Source organism: Taudactylus pleione, unplaced genomic scaffold (genome assembly GCF_031769625.1).
Source record: "Taudactylus pleione unplaced genomic scaffold, aTauple2 ptg001106l, whole genome shotgun sequence".
Lineage (NCBI taxonomy): Eukaryota > Metazoa > Chordata > Amphibia > Anura > Myobatrachidae > Taudactylus > Taudactylus pleione.
This window is the reverse complement of record NW_028285507.1, coordinates 768693-794807: the sequence shown is the minus strand read 5'-3', so window position 1 is coordinate 794807 and position 26115 is coordinate 768693. Positions and strand designations below refer to the sequence as shown.

The 26115-nt window shown below is 47.0% G+C and overlaps 1 protein-coding gene across 1 annotated transcript in view; it reads right to left on the bottom strand.

Moving 5' to 3' along the window:
• Nucleotides 1–26115, bottom strand: part of TTLL7 (tubulin tyrosine ligase like 7) — a 386802-nt gene that overhangs the window by 275574 nt on the left and 85113 nt on the right. The window contains exons 2-7 of the mRNA XM_088461808.1: nucleotides 24074–24232; nucleotides 23794–23931; nucleotides 21500–21621; nucleotides 16033–16100; nucleotides 14383–14541; nucleotides 13280–13496 (exon numbers count right to left, since the gene is read on the bottom strand). Of these exons, the coding sequence (XP_088317934.1) occupies nucleotides 13280–13496; nucleotides 14383–14541; nucleotides 16033–16100; nucleotides 21500–21621; nucleotides 23794–23931; nucleotides 24074–24098 (729 nt within the window). The 5' untranslated portion in view covers nucleotides 24099–24232. The remainder of the gene's footprint in view (nucleotides 1–13279; nucleotides 13497–14382; nucleotides 14542–16032; nucleotides 16101–21499; nucleotides 21622–23793; nucleotides 23932–24073; nucleotides 24233–26115) is intronic.

Below are 26115 nucleotides of genomic sequence, written 5' to 3'. Positions count from 1 at the left end.
ACACATTATGTCACACAGCAAAGCCCAGCCTTTACACATTATGTCACACAGCAAAGCCCAGCCTTTACACATTATGTCACACAGCAAAGCCCAGCCTTTACACATTATGTCACACAGCAAAGCCCAGCCTTTACACATTATGTCACACAGCAAAGCCAGGCCTTTACACATTATGTCACACAGCAATACCCCTTACAAAATGATGCTGCACATTAATGCCCTTTAGATCCCCTATGCAGTGCCCCCAGCAGCAGTCCCCCTGTGCAGTGCCCCCAGCAGCAGTCCCCCCAGTAGTAGTACGCCTGTCAGACCACCTAAGCAGTCCAATGAAGGTATCTGCCCCCCTAATATGTGTGAGTGACCTGGGCATTAGGCCCAGGCCACTAAAGGGCAAATAGGTGGGCCCTCTAGTGACCTGGGCCTAATGCCCAAGTCACACACCTATATGGGGGGCATATACCTTCAATTGGGCCTAATGCCCGGGCCTTGTGCCCGCCTATAGACCCACAGGCCTATTGCCTGAATTTACCCCACGGGCCTAGTGCCCGACAACCCTGGTGGTCTAGGAAGGAGTAAAATACCGGTGGCCCAAGACCGCCTACCGGTATGGTGGAAGAGGCTGCGGGGGAGAACTTTGTTAGCTCTTTTGCTTTCCTCCCCCGCAGTCCTCTTCGGTCCTCAGCTTCAATCTTCTGGCCAGCGGCACCACCTCTTCCTTCTTGATCACGCCGTCTTCTGGCCTCTTGCGCGGCCGCTGGAACTGTTGCCGTGCCGCTCTTCACTTGTCTTCGGGAGGTCTTTACTCCACCCCTCCGCCGACAGACTGAACGTTCCCGCTCAGCAGCGTCTATTCAAGACGAAGCGAGTGGGCGGTGCTATGACGCGACGAGCCGCCATTGGCTCGTCGCGTCTGCCTCCTATTGGCTTCTGGACCGCGAGCCAAAAGCTTGCGGCCAATGCCAAACCACTGCCATTGCTACTTGGCTACCGGGCAGCGAGCTCCGCTCAGCTTGCACCAGGAGCCAAGCTACTCCCGCCGCCACTGGTGGAAGGGACTGTGGAAGGGACTGTGCTGATGCTGGGATCAGACACTTGATCCCAGCACGGCTTTCCACAGCAGCAGCCAATGAGAGTTTATCTGACTCTCATTGGCTGCTATAACAGACAGCGTTGTGTCTGTCTCTGCAGGGGGACGCGCTATGCTGCAGCCAGCTGTCAGGGATTGGCCACAGCACAGCGCGTCCCCGGGGACCCAGAGACTTTAAAAAAAGTGAGTCCCCAGTCCCCGATATGGGGTAAAATACGTGCTATAGCGCGTATTTGCGAACACCGTGTGAGTCCGTGCTGGTGGTATAGTAGCTCTATACTACACTATATATATATATATTAGTCCAAAACTTGCAAAAAGGCGGCACTCAGAGACTTCAATATACCATGAAGAAAGACACTCTCCGGGGTAACTTTATGATGTCATAGTCGATGTTTCGGGGAGCTTGTCCCCTTTCTCAAGACAACATAAATTATATACATATACATACATACACACATATATATTATACTATATATATATATATATATATATATTTATATGTGTGCATATTGAGTACCCATTGTGATTGATATAGCGCAGTTCCTTATATATACATGTTTTGACACTTCCTGTCAATCACCCTGCGATGGGTCTGCGAGCACACAGCAATCGCAGTTCCGATCGCAGTGCCTGGGTTACGCACACGGCGATGCGTACGCATGCACAGTGCAAATTAATCAGCCAATTGCGTGCGTATTACCAACTGCGATCCTTGCTGAATCAGGCCCTGTGCGCGCACAGATAGACAGCGCTCATAGTGGTATATTTACTAACGTGAGAGCTTTTAGAAGTGGAGATGTTACCCATAGCAACCAATCAGATTACCATTTATCTATTACCTACTAGAAAATGATAGCTAGGGGGTATAGTTACTAACGTCAGAGTTTATAGAAGTGGAGATATTGCCCATTTAAGTAGAAGATAATAGCTTGAATCTGATTGGTTGCTATGGGCAACATCTCCAAAACTCTCACTTTAGTAAATATCCCCCATATTGCTTATTCCTATGCTCAAAAATGATCTGACTGATTTCCACCATGTTATTGTAGGAGATCGACCTCATTTATTAACATTTCTGACACGCGGAAACACTGAGCAGACATCACCGGAAACATCGCAATGTGCGCAGTCAGCTCTTGTCCATGGCTTAGTTGTTAGCGGTGTGGATAGTGAGCCGTCTGCTGTGCTACGATCAGAGGATGCGCCAAGCTGCGCGCACAAACCAATCAACGCAAGAACATCCTCCTCACATTGTATCGCCTCTTAGAAGCGCACGTTTGCTGGAATAAGAAGACTTTATGTAATGTTCTTCCCATCATTTACATTGTGCCTGTAACGAAACATCTCAATGTGCTAAATCTGTATACAATCTCTCCTGGTGCCACCCATGGCAGGAATCAATAATACGTCCCATGTATATACAGTATATAGGGACACATAAACACTGACATACGCTTTACTTGGGTTATTATAAGAATCTCGGGCTAATGAATTGGCCCCCGGGGGCCAATTCACTGACAAAGCTCCAGATGTTTTCACTTAGTGAATCTTTTTCTCTGTTCAGAACTTTTCGGACAACAGAAAACTTCATCTTCCAGCGAGATGTTCACACATTTTTCATAATCGTATTGTTTACCCAGCAATTGGCGCCGTGGCCGCAGGCTCAGCTCGTGTTTAAAAAGTAAGAATCCATTTATAATTTGTGATTACAATAGATGATAATTGGCCATTTCAGTGTTTACTCTGTATCAGGTTTATGCTTTTTCTTTTCACTCAGTCATCATTCGCTTTGCGCCGAAGACGGAGCGTAGTACAGACGGGTGGTCCGAGCAGATGTGCATCACAAGGCGCAAGGATAACGCATTTCTTATATGGAATAATCATCGGCTCCTCGCACCTTTCATAGGAAATATATAAGGGGCCGTGTTATGCGCAGTCCCCAGAATTCTCTGTCTCTGCGCCGATACCGGTTTCTAGCGCTATTCTTTCAACATACTCATTTTATTTGCTCTATACATTTTATATCTTGACTCTTCCAATTAACTTGTGATTGCCATTAAAAATCAATTATATGTCTATTATTGTGTTTAGAAACAGAAGCATCAATAACTGCAGCACATCCTGTAGTATAAATCCCTGTATTTCCTAAGGTTACCTACTGCTGGCACTGTGACGTGTGATGGTAAAAGGCCATTACACAGCCCCTTCAGGGATAACCGTATAATAAAACATAGGAGGTGACATCATCATGACATCATTGCACAGGAGCTGAGCCACTGCCTTACAGTAAAGTGTGCAGTGTCTAGGGGTGAAGGAGGGCGGATATCCCCCATACTGACACCTAGTAACCAGGGGAATGGTCCCCTCTCTCATTTTGTGTGCCCCCTTAGTAAGGTATGTAGTCAGGAAGCCGGCGATCGAAATGCCGACCGCCGGTTTCCCGAGTTCAACGCAAGTTGTGTCTCAGCGGAAGCATAAAATGCGTCCCAAAGAAAATCGTAATTTTTGTCCTAAGCAGAGTCGGCTGTTAACGGCAAATGCGGCCAACTCATTACAGCTAGCAAATTGCGCCTCTGTACCCTGCAAATCACAGGAGCGGATGCGCCAAGAATACGACAAGAGTGACTTCACTGTGAGCACAAAAAAATGGACATCAAAAACAGCACAAAAATTGTAGTAAATGTGCGGAAAATGTACATAAGAACGGGTGTTGTATAAAAGATCGACAGTACTAAGGTCGACAGTCAATAGGTTGACAGCAAATTGTCGACATGCAAAGATCGACATGTACAAAAGGTCGGCACATTTTTTTTGTAATTTCACCTTCTCCCTAGTGCCTAACCCTAACCATCGTAAATAACCCTAACCATCGTGCCTAACCCTAACCCTGGTGCCTAACTCTAACCCTTCTCCTGGTGCCCAACTCTAACCCCCCCCTGGTGCCTAACCCTAACCCTGGTGCCTAACTTGAACCCTTCTCCTGGTGCCTAACTCTAACCCTCCTCCTGGTGCCTAACCCTAACCCTGGTGCCTAACTCTAACCCTCCTCCTGGTGCCTAACCCTAACCCTCCTCCTGTTGCCTAACCCTAACCCTGGTGCCTAACTCTAACCCTCCTCCTGGTGCCTAACCCTAACCCTCCTCCTGGTGCCTAACCCTAACCCTGGTGCCTAACTCGAACCCTCCTCCTGGTGCCTAACCCTAACCCTCCTCCTGGTGCCTAACCCAAACCCTCCTCCTGGTGCCTAACCCTAACCCTGGTGCCCAACTCTAACCCTCCCGGGGCCTAACCCTCCTCCTGGTGCCTAACCCTATCCCTCCTCCTGGTGCCTAACTCTAACACTCCTCCTGATGCCTAACCCTAGCACTCCACCTGGTGCCTAACTCTAACCCTCCACCTGGTGCCTAACCCAAACCCTCCCCCTGGTGCCTAACCCTAACCCTGGTGCCTAACTATAACCTTCCTGGTGCCTAACCCTGGTGCCTAACTCTAACCCTTCCGGTGCCTAACCCTCCTCTTGGTACCTAACCCTAACCCTCCTCCTGGTGCCTAACCCTACGGCAGTCTAACACTGCCTCAAGTGCCTAACCCTCACCTTAAAAATGTTGAAAAAATAAAAAAAAACACGTGTTGACAATTTCTGTGTTGACCATTTGAACCTGCCAACCTATTGCATGTCGACCATTTGGTGTCGACCTATACATTGTCGACATTTTTAGTCGACCTGTCATCCGGATACCTTTTTGTGTATAGGAGGTGAGCGCTCTTTTATATCTATGCACAGAAGATATTCTGTTCCATAAATTCAGTCTGCGCTTATAGTTCGCTCGTATTCTTGTCCTTGGGCCTCCGAGGTCCATATTAGGCCAGATCAGTGGGAGATGGTTACATACAGTGATCACACACTGCTGTACAGGCAGCCACTGCCCAACAGTACACAGACCTTATACAAGGGGAATGTAATTACTGCCACCATAACATGAGCACTACCATATTTTACACAGTGTACAATACATTCTTTGTATCTACATTTTACCCATTGAGGACACTGATCCACATCACATCAGAGACGGAGCATCTCTATGCCAGGCTGACAACGGGGGCACCGGTATGGGCTTACTGATCCACGTCACACCAGAGACTGAGCATATCTATGCCAGGCTGACAACGGAGGCACCGATATGGGCTTACTGATCCACGTCACATCAGAGACTTAGCATCTCTATGCCAGGCTGACAACGGGGGCACCGATATGGGCTTACTGATCCACGTCACATCAGAGACTGAGCATTTCTATGCCAGGCTGACAACTGAGGCACCGATATGGGCTTACTGATCCACGTCACACCAGAGACTGAGCATCTCTATGCCAGGCTGACAACGGGGGCACCGATATGGGCTTAATCGGCACTTGTATCGCAAAAATGGTTCATATTTCACATCAACACTGAATCAGAAACTTGTTCACTATAGTTAAATAAATAAGATCATTTATGTCCATTTTAAGGGGTGAGACTTCCGTTAAACAAACAGCCTGGACAGTAAGGGCTACGCAGTCCGTATAGGAGTCTTAGACAACCAGGACGGGTAATACCTTTTTGTGTATAGGAGGTGAGCGCTCTTTTATATCTATGCACAGAAGATATTCTGTTCCATAAATTCAGTCTGCGCTTTTTGTTCGCTCGTATTCCTGTCCTTGGGCCTCCGAGGTCCATATTAGTCCAGATAAGTGGGAGATGGTTACATACAGTGATCACACACTGCTGTACAGGCAGCCACTGCCCAACAGTACACAGACCTTATAACAAGGGGAGTGTAATTACTGGCACCATAACATGAGCACTACCATATTTTACACAGTGTACAATACATTCTTTGGATCTACATTTTACCCATTGAGGACACTGATCCACGTCACATCAGAGACGGAGCATCTCTATGCCAGGCTGACAACGGGGGCACCGGTATGGGCTTACTGATCCACGTCACATCAGAGACTGAGCATCTCTATGCCAGGCTGACAACGGGGGCATCGATATGGGCTTACTGATCCACGTCACATCAGAGACGGAGCATCTCTATGCCAGGCTGACAACGGGGGCACGGTATGGGCTTACTGATCCACGTCACACCAGAGACTGAGCATATCTATGCCAGGCTGACAACGGGGGCACCAATATGGGCTTACTGATCCACGTCACATCAGAGCAGAGCATCTCTATGCCAGGCTGACAACGGGGGCACCGATATGGGCTTACTGATCCACATCACATCAGAGACTGAGCATCTCTATGCCAAGCTGACAACGGAGGCACCGATATATGCTTACTGATCCAGGTCACATCAGAGACTTAGCATCTCTATGCCAGGCTGACAACGGGGGCACCGATATGGGCTTACTGATCCACGTCACATCAGAGACTGAGCATGTCTATGCCAGGCTGACAACGGGGGCACCGATATGGGCTTACTGATCCATGTCACATCAGAGACTGAGCATATCTATGCCAGGCTGACAACGGAGGCACCGATATAGGCTGACTGATCCACGTCACATCAGAGCAGAGCATCTCTATGCCAGGCTGACAACGGAGGCACCGATATGGGCTTACTGATCCACGTCACACCAGAGACTGAGCATATCTATGCCAGGCTGACAACGGAGGCACCGATATAGGCTTACTGATCCACGTCACATCAGAGACTTAGCATCTCTATGCCAGGCTGACAACGGGGGCACCGATATGGGCTTACTGATCCACGTCACATCAGAGACGGAGCATCTCTATGCCAGGCTGACAACGGAGGCACCGATATGGGCTTAATCGGCACTTGTATCGCAAAAATGGTTCATATTTCACATCAACACTGAATCAGAAACTTGTTCACTATAGTGAAATAAATAAGATCATTTATGTCCATTTTAAGGGGTGAGACTTCCGTTAAACAAACAGCCTGGACAGTAAGGGCTACGCAGTCCGTATAGGAGTCTTAGACAACCAGGACGGGTAATCATTAGGTAGATACAGCTGCTCGGTTATAAATGGGAAATTATACACATTCAGGCCAGGAACAGTCACAGGTAACACGGGGAGACAATGTAACCTGTATGAATTGTTTTTTTGCAATATAAATGGCTCTGAGGGCCTGATTCAGAGCCGCTCGTAAGCGGCCGCTCGTTCGCTCTGAGCGATGTTCGCACAACTGCGCATGCGTATGGGTCGTAATGCGCATGCGCAAACCAGTCATTGCGGTCGGAAATTGTGCGTTCGCAAAACAGCGAGGGGCTGCTAATTTGATTGACAGAATGTACCGTTTGTGGGTGGTAACAGGGGAAGGTGGTTGAAAACGGGGGAGTGGAGATCCGAACGCAGGCGTGCCTAACGGAAAAAAGGGCGTTTAATGGGAGTGTATAATTAGTAGAGGAGCGTCATCGACCACGTCACTTGGTTGTCTTTTAGCCTGAACTGCTCGCAGTGATAGCGGTAAGAAAAACCTACCACAAGCACTGCGAGCAGTTCAGATGCCTTTCGATGTACCCGATTAATCTAATAAATACCGGAGATGACGTGTGATGCGAACGGCAAAGGGGTGTCTTTACAAAATAGCAAGCGCATTTTTCGTTCGCTCGCTCAGACATAGAGGCGTCAACAAACCGCAAAGAGCGAGCGCTCAATTTAAATAGCCGGCCCCTTTTTTGGAACGACCATCCGCAAATAGCGTCCGGCTCTGAATCAGGCCCTGAGTGCGCAGAGAACCAGCTCGTCAGACAATCCCCACCAGCAAATGAAGATCTATTATGTGTACTAGCTCTTCGCATAAAACAAGCCCCCTGCATTCAGTGGGAGTCCTGATGGAAATCTACAGAGGCCGAGGCGAGATCATTGGGATTAGGAGACAGGGAAACATCACGGTTATGATTTTGGAAGGGGGTGATTTGTTTGTTTGTTTAAACCAGAGGTTCCCAAAGTCCGACATTACAGTCCACATTTTAGGGATATCCAAGTTTGAGTCCAGATGGTTAAATCAAATGGATTGAGGTACTAATTAAGTCACCTGTGCTCAAGCATGGATATCCCTAAATCGTGGACTGTAATGACGGACTTTGGGAACCTCTGGTTTAAACAGACTTTGGGCAAAATTTACTACGCGGTGGTTTGGTGGCGGTTTCTATTCTATTCTAAACCCCGGGGGTTTGGTGGCGGTTTTGCAGTGGTTTCTAAATGACAGCCCTGTTCTATTCTATTCTAAAATGTGTTTTGACTGTGGTTTGTCGGCGGTTTTGCTATCTGCAGATTTACTAAGTCCAAAATCGCTGCGAAACTGCCATCAACACACATTTTAGAATAGAACAGAACAGGGCTATCATATAGAAACCACTGCAAAACCCCCGGGGTTTAGAACAGAATAGAGCCCGCCACCAAACCCTCGGGGTTTAGAATAGAATAGAAAACCGCCACCAAGCCGCCGGGGTTTAGAATAGAATAGAAACCGTCGTCAAAGCGCCGCTTACTAAATTTTGCCCTTTGTGTCTTGATAAAGTTCTCTTGACTGAGAATGAAACACACTGACCTGGCTGGACATATATAAAGCATCAGCATTGCATATGAATCTGGGAAATTGTGACCGGCAATACCTACAGGCGCACTAACCACTCCAGTGCTGCTCCCTTAATAGAGACGTACAAAGCAAGGAGACTCCCCATGTGTCAGGACTGGTGTGTGGAATCCTATATATCAGGACTTAGCTACCCTCAGAGGACACTATCCTTACCCATCCTGAATATTGGATGTCTGTGACGCGATGTAGTTATGAGAGCAGAGGCCGCAATGCCGACAGGGAAATCCTGATAAGGGATTTAAGATGGGTGTCGAAATACCAACACCGGAACGTCAACCCGAGCGAGGTAAGTCCAGTGCACCCTTAATGTATAAGCCGCGGGGGAGGGGGGGGGGAGAGTTAAGTTTAGGGAGCGCAGCGGGGTTAGGGGTTTTTTTGGGTGGGGAGGTTAGGGTTAGGCCCCCATTGTGGGAGGGTTATGAACTAATGGGAGCCGGTAAGCACACGTGCGCAAAAAGTCTAGCCGATGGCGGACTGCTCATGGGTGTGCCAAAAGCCGATCAGCTGAGTACCGGCTGCGCAAGCACAAGCCATAAAGCTTCATTAATGCGAAGACGAGATTGGACTTCCATCCAGAGATGGCGTTACATGAGAGGAGCAATGCGCAGCGTATGGGGGGGGGCAGGAATAGGAAATGAAACATGTCTGTTTATTACATATGGAGAAACGTAGATTATTATTATTCTCTCCATGTAAAATGCTGGGAAAAAACATTGTTGTATGGGCGTATCTATAATGGGTGCCGGGTGTGCAGGGCCCACACCGTACCCCCTGCACCCTACTTCCAAATACTCACCTCTCCGAAGTTCCACGTCAGCTGGAGAGGCGCTACACAAAATGCCTGGAAAGTGTCCGCAGCGGCTGCTTTCCCGGCGTTCTGCGCATGTGCAGTAGAGAAATCGCCGGGAAAATGGCGCGGCACTGTATGTGTCAGTACACCGCCGCTGCCGGAGAGAGAGGAGGGGGCCCCGGTTACTAAGTGAACACGGCCCCCCCCCTCTCTAAATACGCCCCTGGTTCCCGCCATATACTCTTACCTTTTCCTTTTATGAAGGTTACAATGAATCTTTAATATTTCATTACTTTCTGTAGAATTTATTGTTTCAGGTTATTATTAAAATTGATTTATATATAGAGAAAACCCAGAACATGGGGGTCAGCGCACATCTCTAATTATATATAGTTCCTGTATATTTTAGTGCGCTTTACATATGGGAAGAAAACTGGAACTAAAACAGAAAAAGAGGTAAGAGGGCCCTGCTTACGGTATGTAGTCAGGAAGCCGGCGGGCGAAATGCCGACCGCCGGCTTCCCGACTGCCAAATCCCGGCATGGGACTAATGATAGGCGTCGACATTCCGATGCCTATCATTATCCACCCGCCGAAATCCCGACGCCTATCATTATCCACACGCCCAAATCCCGACGCCTATCATTATCCACCCGCCGAAATCCCGACGCCTATCATTATCCACCCGCCGAAATCCCGATGCCCGGCTTATAGAATGAATGTAAGCTGGGAGTCAGGACCTCTTAGCCGCGGTAGGAGAGGGTTAGGTTAGGGGCTCCCGGGGGGACTTAGGGTTAGGCTAGGTGAAAGAGGAGTTAGGGTTAGGCACCCCCGGGAGTAGGTTAGGGTTAGGCACCCCCGGGATAGTTAGGATTAGGGTGCGGGGAGGGAGGGTTAGGTTTAGGCACCCCTGGGGGGGGGGGTAAGGTTAGGCACTAGGGGGAAGGTTAGGTTTGGGGGGGGGAAAGGGTAGGGAAAGCCTACTTACCTCCGCTGTCAGGATTTTTACCCATCAGGCTGCCGGCATCGGGATTTCAACCGCCGTGCCTCACTTCCGGCGGTCATACATGCCGATTCCCGGCTTACAGCCTTACACTCTATAGGTTATACTTACATGCAGAATAATGACTTTAACCAGATAATAAGAAATTATTTTTACCCTAAACCAGCGCTGTGATTTCTGTATGTCTATTTCCTCTCTCTGGCACAGGCACTAAGGGTCTCATTCACATGCAGCAAGTATCAGGGGTTTTTCTAATTATTTGTCCGTAGCGTCAGGATTACATAGTTAAATTAATGATGCTACTTCCACTTATTTCTGTATAAAATGTATATTGAGCATTTTGAACATAAATAAGATTGTTTTGTCTTCACCGATCCATTCCTGTTACAGGGTATGGAATACCCCTATTTATTACTATCGGCCGGGCGGCTTAACAGGACGGCAATAGGGGTTTTCCATCCTCTTTAATGCATGTGTTTATGCTATTGTACGTGTGAATATTTACGAGGGATTGCACAGGACAATGGGGGAGATGTGAGGAGAGGTGGTAAGTGTCCAATAGCGATGGTTATAGTGCATTTCGGCATGTATGAAAGCAGATCACATAGAGAAAATCATTCGTCAGTAACAAAAAAAAAACGATAATCACACCTTTGCGGCTTATGGTTTTTTCCTATATCAGCAGGATTACATGGCGGCGTGTGTGCTGTGCAGCAGGGGCGTCCGTGGGGGTCGTCTGTCTGTGCACGAGATCTCACAAGGTGCAGTGGGAACGGCCAACAGCTAAGATGCAGGGCATCGGCTGTGAGAGTTGTGGGGAGGCTGGTTAGGTCGGGTAGCGGAATAACAATGGTAGCTGGCGGCGGGTAACTGCGTGCGGCAGCATTATCTTCTGTGCGCTGCTCCCGGTATAGTGTGTCTATCCCTTTAGTATCACCCCTCTCAATCAAACAGACCTTTGGCTTATTTTCTAAAAATACTGCTTGGCTTATCCCTTATGTACGACATATTAATAACGGGGGTATGGGCACGGCCTACATTAGAGATGGTACATTTGTGTGTGCCGGCGTTTGCTAGGAGTGTGCCTGGAACGCGCTTCTCTGCCGCAATGCAACATGAAGGGGCACAAATGGTCCCGATAATGTCTGATAACTCAGCGCTAGCCCTTAGGGAGGATATGGAAATCGCCAGTAACTGCGTCCTGTCACCCTTCATCTCATTATAATAATCTTGTTCCATAAATATAAATCTCACGTCTTTAGAAACGCCATCACTCTGCCTAACTCCTCCCCACTGCCTGCGCACTACTGCCCATCCACAAAGTGTGTCCATCTTGCTCCTCCCAGCTACAGGAAAAGCGTCGCTGTAGGTGCCCTTGGAGAAATCGTGGTAAATGGAGGCACCTAAGGTGCTTTGGTGTTAACTAGCAGTTGTTTTGCATTTGTAAAGTAAATCCACTAACTTATACGTCCTATATCTTGCAGTGGTCATAAAGTAGTATATATAGTGTAGGATAAACGCTATATTGTGACCACGGTTATAAAAAATATATCACTTAGTGAAAAAAAGACCTGTGAAGTGTTACTCAGCTGCCCCAGCAATACTGGCCCGTTGCCTACTATGGAGGCTCTCTAACATAAAACATGGAGAAGACTTTGCCAAAGTAGCTGAGCGCTGGTTATCGCCCTTTCCTGTGTCGGGAAATGCAATAACGAGAGCTGCTGCGACTGGAAACACTTCACTGAGAGAGGCTGAGCCAGTGCTGGACATGTACAACTGTAGCAGATGATTTTAGCAAGGCAATTAGTGAACATTTGCAGAGTAACCACGACTGTAGCTTTGAATAAATTATATGCGTATTCTCTACAGACTTCACTGATGACAATCAATACATTTACTGGAAGTGGCTAAAAAAAAAAATAATAAAAAAATAAACCTGAGAAAAATAAAAAAAAAAACACTGCTCCCACTTATAATGCCTTATTATACCGGCACTCTTACCACTAGGTACTGTATATTCTCTGTACAAAAGTACAGTTACAATGCCACTTTGCTATATTGGTAGATGGGGACTGTAACACTGGGAGAAAAGGTTTTGAATGCAAACATTTAAAGTTTGTTGCAGTTTGGCAAATATCCACTGGGTGGCACTGCCTGCAGTACAGAGTATAGCCCGGAGTACCTAGGAGTGTGCTGGTACATGGGTATACTGACATACATGACATGACATGACAGATCATACACATTGCTTTAAAAAGCCCGAAATCCTTATTAACTTCATTATTATTTCTATACACCTGGATGACAGCCCACCCTTAGTAAAGAAGGAGAGCGAAAGAACCAACAAAAGTCTAGGAAATAAAAAAATAAGAGGGTCAAGTAATAAAAATATAGTGACAAGGTGATAACACGCATATCTGTATGTACAGTATGTGCCTAACTTGGACCGCACAGGGACTGATCCCCTAAATGAAGCTTCTATACTTATTAAAATAATCCCACACAAGACAAAATGATTTGGGTGCCCCTGGCCAGCACTCAGCAAGGAACACCCCCATCTGCCCAGCTCCCACCAGCAAGCCCAGTACATTACTGTCCATTACTTTACACGAAATTCGCTCATTTCCCTGCGCAGCTCTACGGGGTGAGAGGAAAAATAAGTGACGTCATTGGTGGCATCTCGCGGTCATCCTGCGCACGGACTGTAATCTCATACAGAATGGCCCAAATTCACTGCTAATCATGTAGGGCTGAAAGACATAATCATACAACTCACCAAATTGGTGTCTGAGGGCGAGTGATACTTCTCCGTGCCCATCCTGACCAGCCCGTCATTATATAGAAATATCCTCAGCGGATCGCAGGACGTCACCAAGATGTACACCCGCAAATCAAACTTGTAACCTTCCAGCAGGAAAGGTTTGTCAAGATATTCCTGAACGATCAGATGGTCCTGAGCCTGGAGCTTTTCCCCGTTTCTTATCAGAGATATCCTGAGGGAAGAAAAGCAAAGTGTATAGAATAATCTACGCCAGGGGTTCCCAAACTCGAGGCACCCTAACAGTCCAGGTTTTCAGGATATCCGTACTTAAGCACAGGTGACTTAATTAGTAACTCAGTCAGTTTGATTATAACATCTATGCACAAGCAAGGATATCCTTAAAACCTGGACTGTTAGGGTGTTTTGAGGGCTGAGTTTGGGAGCCCCTGATCTACGCTTTTAGCTGGAAACCAAGCGCAATGCATATAACACGTTTCACAACCGTTTCACCCCAAGAGCGCTGACACGGTAATTCAGCCGATATTGATAGGATCAGGAGAAGGTCCTTAGAAACTAATTTGAAGCTTATATTTAGCTGCGGCAAGAACGGTCAGGCGTTGCGGCAAAGCGCTGCAGTGTATCCGACTATCTAGCTTTGGACTTTATTAATTAAAAAAATGATTGGAGACACAATGGAGGCTTTTAATTGGGCGATCCACTTCAGCGGATCACAGAAGCCCTGTACTGGCGTCAATGGTGATGTCACCAGGAGATACTCTGCTTTAAGAGAACTGGCCGGGTGCATTTATTCGTGCCAGATGCCTACAGGATTAATGGCCGCTATGTGATTAGAGAGATTGAGTATTGGTTATGGTCTATGACATGCAATATTTTCTTACGGTTCAGTCTTCCCTGCTCACTGTATGCTGTATACTGACACGGAAACACTAATTTCATTTACAATAAAACCAATGTGACACCACACCTGACTTCCAGGCCCCGGATGACCGGGCAAGGTTATTCCATATGTGTATTATTTGTATACTATACTAATGAGCGTATAACACAGACGTGTGCCATGTTATGTGTAATAGCGGGATAGCAGCGCGGCAGATTACCCATGACCCATTGCTCCGTTTGCTGGTTTGATGATGAAGGTTTTCTGTTTCCTCTTTTTCTTTAGCTCCTTGGCGTAGTTTTGGAACTGAGTGTACTCGGCCGGGAATATCCAGGTGCGGGGGATGAAGCTGTACTCGTGGGGCTGGCACTTGATCATTCTGGAAAATAGATGGCAGGGTGCTGCATGAGACCGGAGCATAATAACATTCAGTGCCCACGTCTGGCGGTTATAACACGATGGCGGATATTAATGATAACAGGTGCACTACGCGCCAGGCTGCCTGGAGTATTGTCCCGACTGCGCTCTGGGCATGCCCAGAAAGCGAGCACACGCAAACACGCCATTACAGAGTCACACGTGTTTTGAGCGCACCGAACTTAACCCCTGGAGTGGCGTAGAGGGAGTTAGACTGGGCGTTCCCATGTATGTGTAGTTTAGTAAGTGCCTGTGCGCACAAATGTGACTCGTGCAGATAATAATATGTATATATATATGCACCTGCGCGTTCTCTTCATCTGCTACAGAACAGGAGCACGTACGCCCTGAGAATGAGGACCCGCTGTATACTAGGCGCACGTACTGCTGATTCGGAGGCGTAGGCATCTGAAGACGAGTACAGCTCTGCGCGTGAGCAGAGATTAGCGCTTTTTTGTGGCACCTCTCAGCGGTTACACAGTAATGGGACCTCTTTATGTCTTTTATGATCAGTTGAAATTCTTATAACTAGTTCCAGAAACAGGAAATAAATTAGTGACATAATTTCCGAAATTAATAATACGAGCGTCTGCTCATTTGTGCGCAGTGTGGAAGCGGCCACACACCTGGTAGAATAATGGCAGCGGGGTGGAGAGTGAGCCCCCCTTTGTGCTGAGGACATTGGGTGGGGACCAATGAATTGTTTTTCTGTATGTCACTGTCTACAAGGCCTATTCCTACTGGTTCTCTAAAGTAACGTCACACAAAAGGGCCTTATTAACAGCGCACTGCTGAACGCAGATTCCCAATGGTCGAGAATAGACCCGTACCGCTCATGTGAAGAATGGGTCCTATATGTTTGTGCGCAGTGACTGACAGTCTGCTGCAGTTTGCGGGTGGGAGGGAGGGGGCATCAACGGCCTCCGTTTCCCGAAAGCCACCGTTGGGGGGGGGGGTAAGGATCTCCGTCAGCAGATGGAGATTTCCTGGCCTCCATGTTGTAACTGCGGTGGCCGGTTTACCTGACTCCACAGGACGGAATTACGCAGCTGCTTGCGTGCGACTTTGCGTATCCGTCCTGTGCTGTATAATGCCCATAGAACGCAGTAGACGAGGCACCTCAGTGTTGTGTTACCCTCTATACAGTACATCTAATAGGGGTGCATAGTCTGTGCTAAATGACCATCGGGTTCCTAGGATTCTCTAGTTCAGCTTCAACCTCATAATCCTCATCTCTTGTAGTCACACGTAATCAGCTAGTCCTGTAATAATCATTACCGATAGCTCGCGGTAACCATCCATGCGTACGCGTTCTCACACACATCCATGTAGCGTCACCGCCATACTGCTCCCATCCGTGGTGAAAAGCGACTCCCAAGGCCCTGACATCCCCCATCTATGTAGCAGCGATGTCACAGAGCGGATTTCCATGGACTATACGGAGGAGACTTACTTGGTCATGTTCCTGGATAGACAGTCCTTACGGCAGATCTCCCCCATCCCCGGGAAATGGTTAATTCTCTGCAACGAAAAACACAAAGCGCAACTCAGAAGCAGTAACACGACGCACCGCGTGATAGACGTGACATGGACCCATCACGCACGCCCAGGGGAGCGGATTCCGTGTTCATGAGCCTTAACCATTGGCAATAAACCAGTAACACAAGTCGATGATGGGAGCCAATGAGATCTCTGCATTCAGAGGCTTTTGCGCAAGCGAGACTTGCTGAGAAACTCTGGCTAGCATGCTGGGACTTCTAGTTCACAGCAGCGGGGGAGACACGTTACCCAAGTTGTAACCAATAAGAGTCAAAGTGAAAAACCCTCCAACAGAAAGTCAGTAATCTCTGGTATAGGAGACAAAGGGAGATACAGCTGTAATACACAGAATCCCTATTGTTGTCCATAATCCCATGTAATGTCCCAGTTGACCAATGGGAAACCAGATAACAATGGGGTTGTGGGTGTGAGGATGAGGGGGGTCATAGATAGACCCCGAGAAAAACGCTGCAAGTAGAATTTTTCTCTTCTTTATAAGATACTTTTCCACAAACAAAACACATTAATTTAGGGAGACTGTCAGCGCTAAGACGGGATTCCCCATCTCTGATTTAGGGAGACTGTCAGCGCTAAGACGGGATTCCCCATCTCTGATTTAGGGAGACTGTCAGCGCTAAGACGGGATTCCCCATCTCTGATTTAGGGAGACAGTCAGCGCTAAGACGGGATTCCCCATCTCTGATTTAGGGAGACTGTCAGCGCTAAGACGGGATTCCCCATCTCTGATTTAGGGAGACCGTCAGCGCTAAGACGGGATTCCTCATCTCTGATTTAGGGAGACCGTCAGCGCTAACACGGGATTCCCCATCTCTGATTTAGGGAGACCGTCAGCGCTAAGACGGGATTCCCCATCTCTGATTTAGGGAGACTGTCAGCGCTAAGACGGGATTCCCCATCTCTGATTTAGGGAGACCGTCAGCGCTAAGACGGGATTCCCCATCTCTGATTTAGGGAGACTGTCAGCGCTAAGACGGGATTCCCCATCTCTGATGCTTTCATCGTCATAGAACGTTTATGTTTATGGAGATTACAGATAAAGGACTCTCTGCAAGACACAAACTGGAAATGTACAACATAAACGTCCTGTGTGCGTGTTATATAGAATTAATGGCGTAGGCATAGCAGGCATGGATAATTATACAAATAATATATTATAATGCCAGGAGGAACTTGTTACGGTTATAAATTATAGGTGTAGTCTCAAGTTTTAACTTTTTTACTCAGAGGCAAATTACGGCAACGAGAGGCGGCCGTATCTGACGCACGCTCAGATTTATAATGGCTTCCGTAAAGAGAGAATACATGACAGGTACAGGTGGGATAGGTACGGGTGGGATAGGTACGGATGGAATAGGTACGGGTCAGATAAGTACGGGTGGGATAGATACAGGTGAGATAAGTACGGGTGGGGTAGGTACGGGTGAGATAGGTACAGGTGGGATAGGTACGGGTGGGATAGGTACGGGTGAGATAGGTACGGGTGAGATAGGTACGGGTGGGATAAGTACGGGTGGGATAGATACAGGAGAGATAAGTACGGGTGAGAAAGGTATGGGTGAGATAAGTACTGTTTGGATAAGTACTGGTTGGATAAGTACAGGTGGGATAAGTACAGATGGGATAAGTACAGGTGGGATAAGTACAGGTGGGAAAGATACTAGTGAGATAGGTACAGGTGGGATAAGTACAGGTGGGATAGGTACGGGTGGGATAGGTACGGGTGGGATAGGTACGGGAGGGATAGGTACGGGTGGGATAGGTACGGGTGGGATAGATACAAATGAGATAGGTACAGGTGGGATAAGTACAGGTGGGATAAGTACAGGTGGGATAGGTACGGGTGGGATAGATACGGGTGGGTAAGATACAGGTGGGATAGATACAGGTGGGATAGGTACAGGTGGGATAGGTACAGGTGGGATAAGTACAGGTGGGATAAGTACAGGTGGGATAGGTACGGGTGGGATAGATACAGGTGGGACAGATACAGTTGGGATAGATACAGGTGGGATAGATACAGGTGGGATAGATACAGGTGGGATAAGTACAGGTGGGATAAGTAGTGGTCAGAATAGTACAGGTGGGATAGGTACGGGTGAGATAGGTACAGGTGGGATAAGTAATGGTCAGAATAGTACAGGTGGGATAAGTACTGGTGAGATAGGTACGGGTGAGACAGATAAAGGGTGGTATAGGTACTGGTGGGATAGATACAGGTGGGATAGATACAGGTGGGACAGATACAGGTGGGATAAGTACAGGTGGGATAGATACAGGTGGGATAGATACAGGTGGGATAAGTACAGGTGGGATAAGTACAGGTGGGATAAGTACAGGTGGGATAGATACAGGTGGGATAGATACAGGTGGGATAGATACAGGTGGGATAGATACAGGTGGGATAGATACAGGTGGGACAGATACAGGTGGGATAGATACAGGTGGGATAGATACAGGTGGGACAGATACAGTTGGGATAGATACAGTTGGGATAGATACAGGTGGGATAGATACAGGTGGGATAGATACAGGTGGGATAAGTACAGGTGGGATAAGTAGTGGTCAGAATAGTACAGGTGGGATAGGTACGGGTGAGATAGGTACAGGTGGGATAAGTAATGGTCAGAATAGTACAGGTGGGATAAGTACTGGTGAGATAGGTACGGGTGAGACAGATAAAGGGTGGTATAGGTACTGGTGGGATAGATACAGGTGGGATAGATACAGGTGGGGTAGGTACAGGTGGGGTAGGTACAGGTGGGGTAGGTACAGGTGGGTTAGATACAGGTGGGGTAGGTACAGGTGGGGTAGGTACAGGTGGGGTAGGTACAGGTGGGGTAGGTACAGGTGGGATAGATACATGTGGGATAAGTACAGGTGGGATAAGTACAGGTGGGATAGATACAGGTGGGATAAGTACAGGTGGGATAAGTACAGGTGGAATAGATACAGGTGGGATAGATACAGGTGGGATAGATACAGGTGGGATAGATACAGGTGGGATAGATACAGGTGGGATAGATACAGGTGGGATAGGTACAGGTGGGATAGATACAGGTGGGATAGATACAGGTGGGTTAAGTACATGTGGAATAGATAGAGGTGGAATAGATAGAGGTGGGATAAGTACAGGTGGGATAGATACAGGTGGGATAGATACAGGTCGGTTAAGTACATGTGGGATAGATACAGGTGGGATAAGTACAGGTGGGATAAGTACAGGTGGGATAAGTACAGGTGGGATAGATACAGGTGGGATAGATACAGGTGGGATAGATACAGGTGGGATAGATACAGGTGGGATAGATACAGGTGGGATAAGTACAGGTGGGACAGATACAGGTGGGATAGATACAGGTGGGAACAGATACAGGTGGGATAAGTACAGGTGGGATAGATACAGGTGGGACAGATACAGGTGGGACAGATACAGGTGGGATAAGTACAGGTTGGATAGATACAGGTGGGATAGATACAGGTGGGATAAGTACAGGTGGGATAGATACAGGTAGGATAGATACAGGTGGGATAGATACAGGTGGGATAGATACAGGTGGGACAGATACAGGTGGGATAGATACAGGTGGGACAGATACAGGTGGGATAGATACAGGTGGGATAGATACAGGTGGGATAGATACAGGTGGGATAAGTACAGGTGGGATAAGTAGTGGTCAGAATAGTACAGGTGGGATAGGTACGGGTGAGATAGGTACAGGTGGGATAAGTAATGGTCAGAATAGTACAGGTGGGATAAGTACTGGTGAGATAGGTACGGGTGAGACAGATAAAGGGTGGTATAGGTACTGGTGGGATAGATACAGGTGGGATAGATACAGGTGGGGTAGGTACAGGTGGGGTAGGTACAGGTGGGGTAGGTACAGGTGGGGTAGGTACAGGTGGGATAAGTACAGGTGGGATAAGTACAAGTGGGATAAGTACAGGTGGGTTAGATACAGGTGGGTTAGATACAGGTGGGTTAGATACAGGTGGGGTAGGTACAGGTGGGGTAGGTACAGGTGGGGTAGGTACAGGTGGGGTAGGTACAGGTGGGATAGATACATGTGGGATAAGTACAGGTGGGATAAGTACAGGTGGGATAGATACAGGTGGGATAAGTACAGGTGGGATAAGTACAGGTGGAATAGATAGAGGTGGAATAGATACAGGTGGGATAGATACAGGTGGGATAGATACAGGTGGGATAGGTACAGGTGGGATAGATACAGGTGGGATAGATACAGGTGGGATAGATACAGGTGGGTTAAGTACATGTGGGATAGATACATGTGGGATAAGTACAGGTGGGATAAGTACAGGTGGGATAGATACAGGTGGGATAGATACAGGTGGGATAGATACAGGTGGGATAAGTAGTGGTCAGAATAGTACAGGTGAGGTAGGTACAGGTGGGGTAGGTACAGGTGGGGTAGATACAGGTGGGATAAGTACAGGTGGGATAGATACAGGTGGGATAGATACAGGTTGGATAGATACAGGTGGGATCGGAACAGTTTTAGGTTTTTGTGGACTAGAAAATGTCCTCAATTCTCTTCGAAAAGATTTTGATGGTCATTACACATATTTGCCAATTTGCAGAAAGACCCCTCTGGGAGGATCCAAGAGGGAGAAATTAGATGGGAGGTGCGGAGGGGGGGGGGGGGCTGTGTCATTGTGACCCCCATCCCTGCTAGAAAGAGCTGTGATTCGTAGCATTATAAAGTTGGGGGGGCCACAATGACGAGATTCGGCAGACCGCCCACTTCACTCAGGAAACCAACTCCCAGCCACCGTCTGGCGCAAATGCTAACACTGCAGAAATGGAAGATACGGAACGTAAATACGCCTTTGCTTTTGTCTGGTTTCTGTAACATGAATTTTGCACAATATACACTTGGAGCGCAAATGTGGTCCACTTCTAAATAAGCCCCAAGATATTCAGCCGGCTGCCAAAAGGAATTGTGATCCCATCTTAGATTGGCCAATATACGGTGTATATATAATCAGTAACGTGTGATGTCATAACTCAGAGATTATAAACTTATTCTGCAGATAACGTCTCACGGGGCAGCTGGTGAGAAACCGATTATCGGAACGCCTCATGTAACTTCTATTATCCTAATCATCTACAAGATACATCATCCTTTATTACAGTGAGGAATCATACAATTCCAATAGTCAATTATATCAGTTTAGTAAATGACACCTGAGTATTATAACATGTAACGCAGCCCTACTGTAGATTATAAAGATACTAGAAGCCACTTGAGAGTCCCATTCCCTTGTATGGACACAACATGCCACAGTGACCTTATAATAAATAGATGTATAGGTTGTATAACGTGCGCGGCGTTCCTCACCTGGTAGTTCCTGAGCTCAGCGATCTTCTCGTGCTGCACCGCGCAGTCACTCCAGATCAGATTGGCCGTCTCATCCTCATCGCGACTCTTCACAAACTGCATCTCCTCAATTACTACACGCACTTCAATAAACAGAAAATGGTACAAAATGTTATTGTGGCATAAATAAAATATACGCTATGTAGTGGGCTCGGGGTACTCACTATATATAACGCCCAACGTGCGCGGTCAGACGATTGTCACAGCTCTATAATGTATGCTATGTAGTGGGCTCGGGGTACTCGCTATATATAACGCCAAACGTGCGCGGTCAGACGATTGTCACAGCTCTATAATGTATGCTATGTAGTGGGCTCGGGGTACTCGCTATATATAACGCCCAACGTGCGCGGTCAGACGATTGTCACAGCTCTATAATGTATGCTATGTAGTGGGCTCGGGGTACTCGCTATATATAACGCCCAACGTGCGCGGTCAGACGATTGTCACAGCTCTATAATGTATGCTATGTAGTGGGCTCGGGATACTCGCTATATATAACGCCCAACGTGCGCGGTCAGACGATTGTCACAGCTCTATAATGTATGCTATGTAGTGGGCTCGGGATACTAGCTATATATAACGCCCAACGTGCGCGGTCAGACGATTGTCACAGCTCTATAATGTATGCTATGTAGTGGGCTCGGGCTACTCGCTATATAGAACGCCCAACGTGCGCGGTCAGACGATTGTCACAGCTCTATAATGTATGCTATGTAGTGGGCTCGGGGTACTCGCTATATATAACGCCCAACGTGCGCGGTCAGACGATTGTCACAGCTCTATAATGTATGCTATGTAGTGGGCTCGGGCTACTCGCTATATATAACGCCCAACGTGCGCGGTCAGACGATTGTCACAGCTCTATAATGTATGCTATGTAGTGGGCTCAGGGTACTCGCTATATATAACGCCCAACGTGCGCGGTCAGACGATTGTCACAGCTCTATAATGTATGCTATGTAGTGGGCTCGGGCTACTCGCTATATATAACGCCCAACGTGCGCGATCAGACGATTGTCACAGCTCTATAATGTATGCTATGTAGTGGGCTCGGGGTACTCGCTATATATAACGCCCAACGTGCGCGGTCAGACGATTGTCACAGCTCTATAATGTATGCTATGTAGTGGGCTCGGGGTACTCGCTATATATAACGCCCAACGTGCGCGGTCAGACGATTGGGCTCAGGGTACTCGCTATATGTAACGCCCAACGTGCGCGGTCAGACGACTGTCACAGCTCTATAATGTATGCTATGTAGTGGGCTCGGGGTACTCGCTATATATAACGCCCAACGTGCGCGGTCAGACGATTGTCACAGCTCTATAATGTCACTCTGCACAGTTGCGCCTGTGATACTGTAATGATTGCATCACACCGGGCGCATTAGGGGGCTGTAAGCGGATATGTGACACTTGTATATCTGTGTGCGAATTGCCACGATGCTGCGACCACGGCTTTTATCCACGCCAAGTTCCGTTGTGCTTCATTTACAGACTCAGGGCTTAATTCAGAGACAGACGCTAATGCGATCGCAGCTTCTTTTTCGTACGCAACGCTGCTGCGAATACATGCGAATGATTGTAAAGATCACACACATAAAGACGCCCACTGCCGCCTTCTTACCTGTGTGCGACAACGCGTACCTGTGTAAATATCGGTAACATCGACGCACAGCGGGCGGCCATCTTGAACTTGCGGCAGGTCTGCCCAGTCGCAGACTCGGCAGCTCTCCTCTCATGCAGAGGGCTCTCAATCGCAGAGGCTAATTTCTGCACGCCCATGTAACGGCGTGTAAACGTACAGACACGCCTACGTTTTTCTGACCACCCCCCGTTACCACCCCCAAACGCTGACAGCCTGTCAATCACTGTGCGATGTATTCCAATGTGCGTCAGTAACTGCAAGGCAATCTCAGTGCGACTTATGCAAATGTGCGATGGCAAACAATCGCTCGATCTGCGTAGGGAATCGCCATGGCGTTCATCTCTGAATGAAGCCCTCAGTCACATATCATCCATTGCCGGCGGTAACACTTAGATGGACAGGGTGAATGGGGCTGCGGATATATCGCCCTATTGCATGTAGCTTTGGGTGGAGCTCTCAGTGAATCAGCAGGGAAATGCCGGGGACAATATGGAGAAGGTATATTATATATTACAAGTATCGCCTCTGGATGACAGATCGCCGAGCACACAGACACCCTGGCGGATCCATACAGCACTGATGGGTATACCGTCAGCCGGACTCACCGATCTCATACTTGGTTCCGGAAACGTTGCTGGCGATTGTGCCGTTTGCTCTCTTCTTTCTGACCTTTCTCCTGTTAGTACCATTGGGCGGATAAGTCAGAGCTGAGCTCAGCGACAAGCTGGACGATCCATGGCGATCTATCAAATGAGAAGGGAAATAAGATAAAAGGATTGCTGGTGCATACAAGCGCCAGTCACTTCTACAACGTGACCAAGGGCAGCCTCTGTACACATAATACATGGTGATCATGGGATGCGTGTGAGAACAGAAATGTCATACCAGACTCATTAGGCAAGGATGGCATGATGTGCGGTGATACGGCAATGTGGAGTCAGGAGAGCACACTGGTCATCGTACCCAGCTCGCAGGAACCGCTCGTCATATCATCTCCGGGACCTGCCAGGCTCCGTTACGGCATCACGTATCCAGGCAGGGAACCTTCAGAGGGAGCAGAAAGGAACGAGCCTGTTATGTCATAGTGTATCGCTCACCGACAGTATACTGACTATAGAGGCAGCGGCTCGTGGGTGAATTCATATGTATGATAGGTCAGCCAATCATTTCACTAGGAACCCGTGACATCACTGAGACACCAGGCGCACTGTGGTCATAATGATGAGCTCACCGCCACCAACAGGAGCTTTCAGTGCTGCCAAAACGAGAGCACTGCGCGGTGTTAGTTACGCACAAGATAAACCAGACACTAACAATAATATACTGGATATATATATATATATATATATATATATATCAACAAAAAATACCCCTACCTTGTGCTAAAATGAATGACATATCAATTTATAGAAACAACCACACATATGGTATTAGCTGCACCTTTCCGTTGACCCAGTTAGATGGGTTTATTGAATAACATAAAAAAGAAATAAAAAAGGGTGCTGAACAATTGTGATGCAATTGTCTTGTTGAAGATCATTCAATTTTTGTATATAACAATTCCAAATAGCAGTTCATTTGTTTATATAAGTCCAAAACATCAGTCAGTTCTGGATCAAAGTCAATGAGATTCCTTTCCTGCAGATGGACCTGGCAATTCCAAAAATTCTCTACATGATAGGATAGCAGTACCCTGCTCCTCCAAGTATTGGTAATCCACTTGCCTTATACTGAAATAAACCCTCACACCGAAGTCACCCAAAACACGTCCCAAAGGCCTCCGTTAGTAGATATAAAAAATATTTATTCCATATAACAAATTTTAAAAAATTGGACAATTCATCTTACATTAATTGTAATCCATAAAGATTGGTACAGTGTAATCACATTCAAAGGATATCCACATCCATGCTCTTTAGTTAAAGGCTCCACAAAGTGGATTTAAGGACTCCCAATTAACACAACCCAACGCGTTTCGTCCTATTAAGGAATTCCTCAGGGTTTTTGTTCCTTAAAATACATAAAAATGGGTGCATAACTAAAAAGTGCAAGGACCAAAACAATCAAGCCATTACTAATATAAGCTTTAAACACAGAATATTTAAATACATACCAGAGTTCATATATTTACCATAAGACATAACATGTGTCCTATTAAATTATTGGATCCGATCTCAAATGTTCACGGTAATGTGAGAAATTCCAGTCTACGACCAGATTAATTAACCAATCACATAAAAAAAATGTGTATATAAAGTCAGAGAGAATGACTTTAAAAACAACACATATCTATCATATATCCATACACATAAAATTATAAGTCAATATGTATACAAAAATACAACTTTTTTTCTAATATCCCAAAAATACCCCTCCCCTACTATCAGGGTCCATATTGTATCCCCTTATTTGCAGACAAACAAGGGGATACAATATGGTTACTTTCCTTGTAAGTACTGTGCATGGACTTATTTTTATGTTTTGGTTATCTTTACATTCATTTGGCACAATAAAGACTGGCGCCGACCAGACTGGCGTATGAGAACCCCAGACTTGTATCCTGTTAATATGGCTGCTGTGTGTGTAAAGAGGGAGTCCATCTACCCCAGTAGGGGGACCCCTACCCTGACTGTGTCACTATATATATATATATAACAATGCCCTTATCTTGCGCTCAAAAGATGCAGTACCTCAAGTTGCTCCCCTTTTAGTGGGAACAGAAATACAAATACACAAAAAGACACTTGGAGGGTGCAAGAAGTTCACATAAAGTCTTCAACTGAGTACCAGAGCTACTTTAGGGACGTCCAAACAAGAATGTCAATGCTGGATACTAATATATCTGTTCTTTTCTTTTAACAATCTTCTACAGTTTATCCGGATAGATCTAAAAGAGACCCTCTCACCAAAAACACCCAGAGAGATGG